This window comes from Trypanosoma cruzi, genomic scaffold (genome assembly GCF_000209065.1).
Source record: "Trypanosoma cruzi strain CL Brener 1047053517003 genomic scaffold, whole genome shotgun sequence".
NCBI classification, from domain to species: domain Eukaryota; phylum Euglenozoa; class Kinetoplastea; order Trypanosomatida; family Trypanosomatidae; genus Trypanosoma; species Trypanosoma cruzi.
The window spans coordinates 74,607-86,599 of NW_001849470.1; the positions used below are offsets into that span (position 1 = coordinate 74,607).

At 43.7% G+C, this 11,993-nt stretch overlaps 3 protein-coding genes across 3 annotated transcripts, besides 28 other annotated features; all 3 read right to left on the minus strand.

The window, feature by feature from the left end:
* Positions 1-22: a sequence feature (AT_rich).
* Positions 1-11,993: a sequence feature (heterozygous, non-Esmeraldo-like haplotype).
* Positions 244-271: a sequence feature (AT_rich).
* Positions 400-424: a microsatellite.
* Positions 450-483: a microsatellite.
* Positions 728-3,799, minus strand: Tc00.1047053508669.10 (hypothetical protein, conserved; the record flags this gene model as incomplete). Its single annotated transcript, XM_801885.1, has 1 exon — positions 728-3,799. The coding sequence occupies one exon, from the start codon at positions 3,797-3,799 to the stop codon at positions 728-730; it is 3,072 nt and encodes a 1,023-aa protein (XP_806978.1).
* Positions 2,846-2,908: a sequence feature (CT-rich).
* Positions 3,896-3,915: a microsatellite.
* Positions 3,940-3,968: a sequence feature (AT_rich).
* Positions 4,054-4,084: a microsatellite.
* Positions 4,148-4,259: a sequence feature (A-rich).
* Positions 4,315-4,358: a microsatellite.
* Positions 4,555-4,607: a sequence feature (A-rich).
* Positions 5,100-5,120: a microsatellite.
* Positions 5,227-5,251: a sequence feature (AT_rich).
* Positions 5,459-5,495: a microsatellite.
* Positions 5,523-6,437, minus strand: Tc00.1047053508669.21 (uncharacterized protein; the record flags this gene model as incomplete). Its single annotated transcript, XM_801887.1, has 1 exon — positions 5,523-6,437. The coding sequence occupies one exon, from the start codon at positions 6,435-6,437 to the stop codon at positions 5,523-5,525; it is 915 nt and encodes a 304-aa protein (XP_806980.1).
* Positions 6,997-7,048: a microsatellite.
* Positions 7,165-7,198: a microsatellite.
* Positions 7,400-7,448: a sequence feature (GA-rich).
* Positions 7,634-7,654: a sequence feature (AT_rich).
* Positions 7,777-7,821: a microsatellite.
* Positions 7,914-7,939: a microsatellite.
* Tc00.1047053508669.30 (uncharacterized protein) lies at positions 8,226-10,457 on the minus strand (the record flags this gene model as incomplete). Its single annotated transcript, XM_801886.1, has 1 exon — positions 8,226-10,457. The coding sequence occupies one exon, from the start codon at positions 10,455-10,457 to the stop codon at positions 8,226-8,228; it is 2,232 nt and encodes a 743-aa protein (XP_806979.1).
* Positions 10,567-10,596: a microsatellite.
* Positions 11,013-11,041: a microsatellite.
* Positions 11,196-11,289: a microsatellite.
* Positions 11,604-11,630: a microsatellite.
* Positions 11,750-11,834: a microsatellite.
* Positions 11,841-11,873: a microsatellite.
* Positions 11,954-11,993: a sequence feature (AT_rich).

Below are 11,993 nucleotides of genomic sequence, written 5' to 3' on the forward strand. Positions count from 1 at the left end.
AAAATAATAATAATAAATAATTCCGTCAATGAGCACTAGCCAAGAGATGTGTAACGCAATAAACACCACCGCCAACACGGGGTGAAACAACAACAAAAAAAGAAGAAGTAAATTTGTAGGGTGAGCGGATAAAACACACAACTGAGATGACGCCTCCAAACTCACATGAAACAAATAAAACTTTATTTCATTTACTGTAAACAAATGAAATCTTTTTTTCCTTTTTTCACCTTCATCCATTTGTTTTATTATTTATTTATTTAATTTTTTACCCCCCACCCACCCGCATACCTGCCTGTGTGTGTGTGTGTGTGTTTGCGTAACTGCCATGCACATTGTAAAATTCTCACTGACTCACTGTTTTGTTTTTTTTTGTTGTTGTTGGTTTTTTTTTAATGCTATATATATATATATATATATATATGCCACTATACATACATATATTACTCCCCTTTCCCTTTCCCTTTCCCTCTCTCTCTCTCTACATACATGCATGTATATTTACGCAAAAGTGGGATGCAGAAGGATGTTGAAAAATGTCAAATTTGCCTCTGTCCTGAAAAAAATAATAACACAAGTAATAAATAGAAAATAAATAGTAAAAATAAGATTCATGCACATCGCCCTACAAGAGAAAAAAAGAAAAAAAACAATGCCATCACCGTCATCATAAACAACAATAAAATGGGCGTTCATCGGAAAATAATAATCATAATAATAAACAAAACTATGAGAATTTGGAAAATTTTTGTAGCAATTCCTCCCGTACCTCAGCCAACATTTTATTCGCATCCGCCAACAGTTGTTCCTGCTCCTGCACGTATCGCTCAAGGCGGTTGCGTCTTTCAGGGTTCTCTTCCACCTTGAGACGCTCCAACGCCTCTTTGTTCGCTGACTCCACGTACCTCACAAACCGCGTCACCGACCCACTGCGAAGTGGATAATTGGAAGAGGCATGCATTTTGCCTTGCAATTCAATAAGTCTCTCAACTCTCTCTCGGTTTGCGCCATCTCTCTCCTCTACCATGGAAAGATTCAGCATGAAGCATGTGTGACACGGGCCGCCCAACACAAGGTGAAACAGCATACTGTGCTCATTCTTCAGACGCGCAAGGGCCGATTCAAATGGCACCGAATCGCTCCCAGCAGATGCCACCACAAGTGACGAAAGTGACACATCACATGTCCTTTCACCAGCCTCGTTTTTGACGATACGACATTGCCTAGAGAGCAGAAAGGCAATCGCCACACCATCTCTCGTTGTAAGTATAGGATCGGCATTGGCGCGACGGAGTGCACTGCTCATCACTTCCTCAAATGCCGAATCGGAGGTAATTTTTCCGTAGTGAAGGTGTGGAATACGAGGACCATAGATGGGGGAAGGGTGCACCACCAGCGGCTCAAAGGAGCTGCCATTACCATCAAAAAGATCTCGCACCTTATCCTTATAAACAAAACCAAAAGCCGCCGTGAGCTCCGCCGTGCCCTCACGCATGATTCGATTATTCCTCAACACTCCACTCACAATGCGTATAAGACCGGACCAGACCGGGGAGTTAAACACGGTTCCCGTATTTGGTGCCTCTACGGATAAAATGGCGGCGTTGTGACTATCACATACGGCGTCCCTGACATCATTAAAGAGATTTGAGCGATATGACATACTGTTTAAATCGCGAATGACAACTTCAGTGGCTTCGTGTCTTTTCCAATGATATATAAATGTATTTCCTTCTGCTGAAATATAATTAGGCCCTTGAGAACCCCTCTCCAAAAGCACAAGCGTCTTGATAGGATTGGCCTTCCTCTGTTCCTTTGAATCATTTTGTTGTCCTTCCTGTTGAACTTCTCCTTTTTGTTTCCGTTTTTCTGATTCATGTGAAGTTGACCGCGGTGGTTCTTCATCTTGTCCCTTTTCATTTCCCCCGTGCTCTCGTCCTGGACGTCCATCACTGCCACGGCGGTCCTGGCCTGCCGCCCTTGTGGAAAGACGTTGCACGGAGTGTTCTCGCGATAACGGCAGCGTGTCCGCCATGGTGTCCTTCATCGTCCCCACCACCAACTCCGGTGGCTGCTCCGGAATGGCACGCAAGAGGGACCCACGACGCGATGTCGGGCGTGAACGGCCGCTGGCACGCCCCACCAACTTTGTTTTGGGCTCCGGACTCTCCGCGGACTCGGTGTTTCCAACGAGTTGTCTGATACGCTCCTCCTCCCGCTGCTCCTCCCGCCTTTTTTCCTCCTCAAAGCGTTTTCGCTCATCCGACTTCCGGCGCAACCGCTCCTCCTCGTTTTTCTTCCGTTCTTCCTCATCAAGACGTTTCTGCTCCTCTTGCCGTGTTTCCTTAGCCTTTTTGGGCATCAACTGGGGACGCACCGGCTCTTCGGCGACCCTCGACCTCTCCCGCTGTTCCCTGTGCTCGCCTTGTTTGGGCTCCTCAATAGCAGTGAATTGACTGCGCCGGAAAGCATTTAGCTGAGGCTGCGACCCAGACATGCGCCTGTGCGGGACAATATCCAAAGCAAGGCCGTCTTGCAGCTCATCGGCCTCCGGGAACACCGCAATCGAGACGTTGACCGCACTGGCACTGCGCGCCGCACTCATAGATGGGCGACGCCGCATAGAACCACGGATCGAACGCGATCGTGGCTTCACCCTCTGTTCATCGTGCGACCCCAACTTATCCCCACCGAGACTCCGATCGGGGCCAGGCAATGCACTGGAGTCTAATTGATTGGAGGTCTCGGTTCCACCAAATGTACTTCCAACACACGGTGGATTGTGTGAAGTCGCGCCAATCGAACGGGAAAGAGGAATAGATTGTGGGACATCTTTCTCCAGTTGCTCCTTCTCCTTCTCCTTCTTCTTTTCTTCTTTTTCTTTTTCTTTTTCTTTTTCCTTTTCTTCCTGTTCGCCACTCGTATCTCCCCTAACATCATCATTCATCCGAGAATCTTTGACGCTATGTTTTTGAGGGGCTCTTCTTATATTCAGGCCAGTGGATATGGATGAGTGACCCCATGTATCCTTCGCCTTCTCTTCCTGACCGTGTTCCTCGTCCTTTGAAGCAAAGGGCTTCGTTGAACTTTGATCACCAAAATCAGTATCATTTGGATAACCGCCGTAACCCACTGGACTCAGCGGTCGCCTCGGTTGTATGTCTTCGTTGAACTCCTTGGGGACTATGTTTGGCTCACGACTCTTGATAACTTCCGGCTCCTTGGAAATGCCACTGCTGTCGACTGGGAAAAATTGTCGTTTTTCACGCGCAAAATTTGCGCCGCCGTTGCCCACCGACCCATAGCTGCCCAAGCGGATGCTGAACTGAGATGGGTAACGATTAAAGTTGCCTTGTGACATTAGGTCGGTTCGGTCACGTCGACTGGCAAATATTTTGTACACCACCGGTGGAGGCTCGTCCACAAAATACATCGAACCTCCAGCGATGGCGCCGTCAAAACCACCCATGCTGTTCATCCCGTAACTCCCAAAAACCTCGTTTTCCGCCAAATTGTCTTGCTGTTCGTTCCCACTGTTCTTCCCTGAAAGCCCACACGTAGAAATATCGTAGGTACCACCGCTCCGGAAACCACCGTGGCTGTTCTGTACGTCACGATTTCTTCCAGAAAAAAGCTTTGTGCTCTGATCTTTATAATAAGGGTCAACACCAATATTCCCGCCATAGCAATTTGGGCCCTGTGTGTATTGCCCCCCATATGACTGCTGGGGCATTTGCATGTATGGTTGTGGTGTCCCACCCGCAGGCGAGAACCAATGAGTACCGTAGGCTTCCTGCATGCGGAGTAAAACTTTCCCTTTCACGGAGTCGTCACAACACTTCGGCCCTTCCTGCTTTCTCCAATTGGGTGTACACTTGGCTCTTTTCTCCCTCTTCACACACACACACACACACAAAGACAGACAGACAAAAAAACAACATTAAAATAATTATTATAAATAAATAAAAGAGAATGGGAGGGAGCCACAGGCATCCCCCGCGAGAGAAGAACAAGCACGCACACGTGTACACACATGTGAAAAGAGAAAGAACCATAATAATAATAACAATAATAATAGCAATAAAGCGAAAAAAGTCACCACAACGCCCTCCAGAACACATATGAACAATAACGTCATGATTTCATCAAAAAAAAAAAAAAAAAAAAGGAACGTCATAAGCAACTAGAAAACAAAACAAAACAAAACAAAAAAGAAAACAAAAGAAAAAAGAGATGGGAAAAAAAAAAAAACAGAAAAATAATGAAGACTGTAAGGCTATTACGGATAAATACGCAACAAAATAGAAAAACAACAAAGGAAAGAAAAGGAAAGAAAAGGAAAATAAAAGAAAAAAAAAAACTGGCAGCTCAGCACACGTCGTCACTGGCAATGCAATATAGATATATATATACTTGCATAGCACGCAGCAATGAGGTTTTACTCCCGTACCGTACCGTACCACACACCCTCCACTCCACAGGCACATACGCAAGAATCAAAAACCAGACAATAATGGAGAGAATTACAAGAAAGACAGCATCGCATGTTCACATAAAAAAAAAAAAAAAAAGAAAAAAACAGCAAAAACAATAATAAAAATAAGAAAGCAATTTATTAGCACATGTTTTCATTGCAATCATTACCCAGCCGTGTGTGTCCATACATATATATATATATATGGACACATAAATCAAATACACGCTCGTTTCCAGTCAATTTCAACTCTCTTGAAGGATTTTCCTCTCGTACGGGCGTAATTTACCCAACAATGCATTCATTATGTATACATATGTATATATAATGAATGCTACACATGTCGCCATTTATACTTTTCCTCCTTCTCTTCTTCATGTCGGAATGATTCATGTAAAAAGGACATGCAACTGTCCTTTTTCAATAGTCTCATCCAAAGAATTCACAATTGCTCAAGTCATTTTATGTCGCGAGAGCCAATGCTTCACGTCCATAAGTAACTTTTACAACCAAAATCCCTCAGCCACCCGCGTGTCCTGCAATCATGACACGTACACGCCAATGGTATATGGCAAGAAATATATATATTCTCATCCAATATTGCCCGTGACTCATCGCTTGATAAATTTATTTATTTATTTATTTAAAGGGGAATTGTTAACTGCAACGTCGATTCCACGGTATAAATACGCCGCAGATGGCAATACAATAAAATCCCCCATTAGACATTTACAAATTATAAAGAAAAAGACAATATAAATATAAAATATATATATTCTATCTCGTCCCGTCCTCAATTTTCCTGTGATGCCTCCTTCCCCTCCTTCACACGTCTCGTAAAACAAAGACGAAGGAGTTCTTATCGCAAATATGACGTTGTTTCAATCCTGCAATCGGTAACGCTACAAGGCGTAGAAAAAACAAACGGAAAGAGTCTTAGATATAATAGGCACCTCTTCACATATCACCGATGTGGAGCATCCCAAAAGTAAAAAAAAAAAAAGAAAAGAAAAGAAAAAAACTCTTTCAATTACTCCCATTCGCCCCATTAAATAGAAAGGGAGCTATTCTTAGGCGTGGCACGTTCATCGGGGACAAGCATGACGTCTGGGCTACAGACAAATTGGACAACACTACCACGTGGTGGAGTTTCCGCTAATTTTTTATGAAAACTAGACCTGCATCCATGTGAAGATGGAAGTGGCACAACAACGGTACATATGCGGTTCTCGTCATTTGATTCCATGGATGCGTTTGGATCAAACTCTGTGGATAATTTGTCCCGAGATTCTTCTGAAGTTGACACGAAGGATACGGCCCGCCTAAACAATTGCCTCTGCACTTCCTCCACTTCATCATCATCCTCAAATTCAATCGTCATGGACGCTGAAAATCGACGATGGCGAGCAAAAAAGCCTTCTTCTTTCCCTAGTAGCTTGTTAAGGCTGCTTGTTTTACTAAGAATACTTTGAGGATGCCCATTGGATGAAATAATAGACGAATAAAGACTCTCTGGGGGTTTTCCTACAAAAAAGACTTGGCGCTTCATCGACTTACCAGGTAATTCCTGCATGGGCCCTTCCTGCTCTCTACACCGGCCTTCATATACATCCATCAGAGTCCCTACCGAAGGACGATGGGTATCGGGCACGCATCCTCCGCCACCGCCGTCAGGATTTCCATCTCCACATGCGACCTGAGGAACCAACTTGTTTTCTTTACTGCCCGGAAGCTGGAAGGATTGCATCGGAAAATCTTGAGCATGCTTTTCCTTAGTATGGGATAAGAAAGGATTCTCTTCGCCAAAATGGGGTTTATTCCTATCGCACCGAAGAACCTTCTTCTCTACTCCCTCTTCTGTGAAACATAAAGCACCACCTTCCACCCGCCGTAATTTTTTCAGTTTTAAAAGTTTTTGAATTAACGGAAATTTCTTTGGATTGACCGAATATGAAGACCCCATCCTTTTGCTTTTTTGTTGTTGTTGTTGTTTGCTACTTCCTTGTGGTTTATTATCCCCTAAAGAAAAGCCAACAAACCAACACCTTCTTTCAGGAAGACTGTCTCTATCCCCGCCTTCCACACACAGAAAGACAGGTATCTTCCTTAAGGTCTATCAAAAGAAAAGAAAAGGAAAAAACACAAAATTTACGGGTATCCAACTGGCCTCACCCCACAAATGTTGGGCCCTTCCCACCTGCAGCCCAGCCTTGGAAAACACCACACCACAAATTGCACACATTCCCCCTCCTCCACCGCGGCAAGACACGTATAACCTCGCCTACAGTGGGAAATATCACCTCGAGTACTCACAACAATCACCAGAAATTTTCTTTCTTGTCTCCTTCACCACTTGCCCGCAATTCCCACCTCAACACACACACACAAAAATATATATATATATGGGAGCCAAAGGTGAGACATGCAGCGACTAAAAAAAAAAAAAAAAAAAGGGGGGGGGGGGGGAAATAATCCCGTGTGGTTAAAATAATAATAAAAAGAAAAGGAAAAAAAACACCCCTTCTCTTTCTCTCTTTCTCTCTCTCTCTCTCTGTCTGTCTGTCTGTCTGTCTCAAAGTAACAACCCCCCTTTTAAAAAAACACGCACAAAACAAAAACAACAAACACAACTAATGGCGTGATATGCAAAGCAATGTGCCGGCCGACACGTCACACACTACAAGACAAATAAATAAAAAATAAAAAAATAAAATAAAATGAAATTTGATTCTCTCTTCTTCGTGTTTTTTTTTTTTCATCGTTTTCTTTACGCGGGGTCTCCTCATTGGCCAGAAGACAGAAACACACATTTATCACAGACACAAGAAATGCACCTTAGAAATAATACAAATGATACAGAAAATAACAAAGAAAAACAAAAAGAAACTGAAAATGAAAGTGAAGATGCGTGTCCCCATGGCGGTAAAAAAAAAAAAAAAAAAAAAAGAGAGAGAAAGAAAGAAAGAAAGAGAGAGTCTAGTCTTAAAATAAAAAACTTTAATACCCTTCTCCCAATTTATTTCGGGGAAGTGAAATGAAGTATTCAATGATAATAATAACACGGTAAGCCTATTGGGGTTTCGTAATAAAGGACGAGGCCCATAAAAAAATCTTTTTTTTTTTTGAAAATACTTAACAGTAAAACCATGCATCGCCAAGAATATATATATATATATATAACTCAACCACACATATGTATATTACTCGCTCCATCGTCATACCAATGAGGAAATAAAATAAGGCGCACACACATACGTAAACACATGTGAGAAAGAGAATGAGAAGGTGGGGGGAAAAATCCCCAGACACACACACACACACACTACACAGATACATATGCACATATAAAAATTCCCTCGCTCTCCCTCAAAAAGATCTATCCAGTCTCCAAAAGTGCATTGCTAAAATCAGCTAAGAGTCACTCCACCTATCTCTTTCCCTTTTCTTTTCTTTTTTTTTTTTTTCCTCCTCCCTCCCTCCGTTTCTTTCTCTCCCATTGCTTTTGCCGGTGTGTGAGAGAGGAAGAGAAAAATAAATAAACAAATAAATTGTGTTTGTATGTCTGCTAAAGGAAAAACAACTTTCAAGAAACAAATGACTGTTCCACCCATAGTAACTAAGCCAAGGCGTCACAGGTCACATTCCTCAAGCAGTTTTCTCAAAACTTCCCCTGGCGTCTCAATGATGTTGGGTCACCTCCACATTAAGATCCTGAATCGCCCCCCCTCTCCTACTTATTGCTGCGGCCCTGTCAAAGAGATGGTAGGAGGGTGTTCTCGTCACTCGCCTCATGTGGGGATAAAAATGGATTGGGGCGAGCGGTCTTCTTCGCGACCCCGTTCAAAGTCCCCCTCCGCCTCCGTTGCTTGACGCCATCCTTTTCAAGGAAATCGGCCTCCGAAGAGAAGATAATTGACGTAGAAGGGTGCTCTGTCCTCACCCGAATGCATTTCGTCGGCGCCAAATCCGCGTTGTGCAGCAGCCACTCCGTATCGCTCAGAACTTCCTCAAGCGTCTCAATGTCATCATTGCTGATAGAAGTATTCGACTTCCCCAAATCCCCAATCCGTTGCAGCAATTTCTCAGCCTTCAGGTAACAAAGCCCAAGGTCACACACAAATGGTCTGCTGTTCATTACCCGCTGGAGCATCAGGGCGTAGTCAAAGTAATCGCTAGTCAAGCCGTTGCTAGTACTCTGTCCCACACACGTCACATGCGTCGTCAAGGCGGCGCCACCCAATGCGTCTGAAAAAAATACACGCAACGGCGATGCCCTTGCTTGACCAATGGAACAGAAAAACCTTGGATCCCTCGTTAATGCAAAGGTAAAGTTTGCAAGAACCAACTTTGGGATATTGATCTCGGAATCCATATGAAGTGCACGCTCACGTACCAGAATGGTTCCCACAACCATATTTTCCGGGTGGCGGCGTAGACGACGACGCATCCTACTCGCAATGTCCGCCAAGCACTCCTTCGACGGCACCTCCCGCCATGTCAGATCCATGAGAAGGGGTCCACAAAGGGCTATAAACCCATTTCTAATGGGCACGACATTACCCTCCTCGTCTTCAGGGTAGAGCATGTCGACTGCAGAGTGGGGGGTCGTTATTGCCGCCAAAGAAATCCAAATCTTGCATTCTGTTCGATCAACCACCTCACCTTCTCGGTAGCGCTGTATCAACTTTTTGAGAAAGTCGCGGGTAAGTCTGACAGAAGTCGAAAGAAAACCAGGGGCATAAGTAGACAAAAGAAATGATCGTTGACCACAATGAACACAGTTTAAAAGAGATGTCAGTGTCTGCGATCGCCCCACTTCGGTGGAACAAATCACCTCATCCATGTCATAACTAGACTTCAGCTGCAATATACGACCATTTCGAAGCTCTTCATGTTCAATGACGGAAACGGCACCCGTTCCGGTCTGAGAAATAATTGACGGCGGCACATCTGAACATGATTCATCCCCTCCTAAAGAACTAATGAAGGCTACAGCCTTGACGCGCTGGAAATTGACATTTTGACGCTTCCCCTCAATGTGGTAACGAGACAACCTTTCCTTTGAAAAGTCCGTTTTTGAAAGTTTTTTCCCCTCATGAGCCTGAAGGATTGGCGGTAATTCCTCATCTGAAGGTGGATCAGCTGACATAAAATCCATGAGTGACGTGAAGTAATAAGGCGGCAGTCCAAATTCCGAGTCGCTACCATCTGGTTGCAATGGAGCAGCGGCAATGTTGCATTGCTCCAGCAGACTTCTAGGCATCTCTGGAAGACTGCGGTTAACAATGTCCAAACTTCCAAGGCTGTTTCCCCGCGCATTTCTTTTTCCTTCCCCTAAAACTGCCGTCTTATTCCCTGTCATCTCCTCCCCAACCTGGCTCCGAAAAGACGAGGCAGATGACTTTGCCGCGACAACACTGGGTTCCTTCTTCTGATGAGCCCATGCCGAGTGGTCCCCCGTACTTTTTCGCATGGGGCCGTCAGACGCAGCCGGCTCAAGATTCCCACCACATATTTTGTCCAAAAACCCGCCCTCCCCTAACATGATGTATTCATCTGGCTCCGGCTCTTCGCTATTCCCAGAATCCGGATCAAAAAGCGAAAGGCTACTCCAATTCGGTGGACTCGCAGAAGAAAAAGACACCCACAGCTCGCTTGAAGCTCCTGTTCCCTCCCTTGACAAACACAAAGACCGTATTTCCTCCCTCCTTATTGACCCCTTCTTGGAGTCAGGTGTTGGCTGTACCATCAAAACTGGGGTCGAACACAGGCTGGGGTTGTAGACAATCCTTGACTTTGATGCGCACTGCTCCTCTCGAGCCTCATCAAACAGATCTTCCTGCTTGTCTAAAAAATTAAAACAAAAGTCCCCCAACCGCATAGTCAGGACCATCTGCGATTCATTTGCACGTCCCTGACCATCGTTCAATGCCTGGTCTGACTCACCGTGTGCGCCGCAGTCTCCGTCAACCTCCCCGCGCATTACAACTAACTAAAAAAAAGGAAATGTGTAGAAAAAGAAGAAAAAAAATTGTACGGGATTATCATGCACGATGCCAGTTTCACAAATACGCGTGTGGGGGAGCCAAATGCACACACACACACACACATACACATACACAGGCAGAGAGAACCCAGCACGGTGGTCCCATTGGGATTTATCCTCCTTCTGTCGCCCAGCCTGGAAAATACTCAAGCAGGAGCCTCTCACGGTCCTCCAGCCCTCATCCGTGTCGACGAGAAACGCACTTCTGTCATCCCCTTCTCCGTGAACGCGTCTCATGCTTTCTGAACAGCGCCATTCATCCCTACCCCTTTGTTGTTGCACACAAAAGCAGAAAGAAGAGAATCAGTTAGGGAGTTTGTTGGCGGTGGTGGGAGGAATCATGTGCCCTGCGCCCGGCACCGTGTCAGCCATCTTGTGGGAAATGTGTAAAACCAAAATATCCAACAAACAAAAAAAAAGACAATGTGGGGGCTCTGACGTGCCATTTCCTCTTTTCCCCGCCTCCACCTACCCACCCACTGCTGGGAAAACAGAGAGAGAGAGAGAGAGAAAGAGAAAGATACGCAAATGCCGTCATTTCTTTCAGATGCATCCAACCACACACATTCACAGACAAATATATTTTTTTCTTTCCCCTTCCCCCACATCCCAAATAGGGGGGGGAAAAAAAAAAGAAGAAGAAGGAAATAAAGGCAAAAAGGGGGAAAACAACTTATACGCATATACGCATATACGCATATACATATATAAATATATATAAACACAGGCTTTTTGCATACCAATATAAATATAAATATAAATATTCACAAAATTTGTAAAAAAGATTCTGCGTGGAAAAAGAGATGGAGAAGGGGGGGGGGGGTGAGAAAAATGAACGCGAGAGAGAAATTATCCTCCTTCTTCAGTCAATAAAAAACAATATATACATGTATACCACTTCTCTTTCCCTTTTTTCATCTACATCTGGATTGAAGGGGTAAAACAAAATAAAATAATCCCCTCCATTCTCCCTCCTCATACAGAAATAACAATAAACATGAATACACTCAAAACGTTTTTCTCTTTTCTTTTCTTCCTTCTCTCCCCCCCAGCCAACAGTCCCTAAAACACTTTTTTTTTCTTTTTATTTATTTATTTATTTATTTATTTCAATTTATTCAAATCCGCATCAATTTTTCGCCTACATGCACACACACACACACAGGGCAATGGCGCAGCATCACCACACGCCAAGAACAACTGCAAGAAAGGGAAATGAAAACAAAAATAATAAATAATAAATAATAAATAAATAAATAAATAAATAAATAAATAAAAAAGGAGAAAAACAAAGACGATGCATAAATAAATAAACAGAAGTTTTTTTTTTTTTTTTTTTTTTTTTTTTTCTTTAACCGGGAGGGGGAAAAAATAGGCACACAATGACATGTAAATCAACCACCAAAAGCAACAAAAACAACAACCAGAAGAAGAAATAAAAAATAAAAAATAAAAAATAAAAAATAAATATAT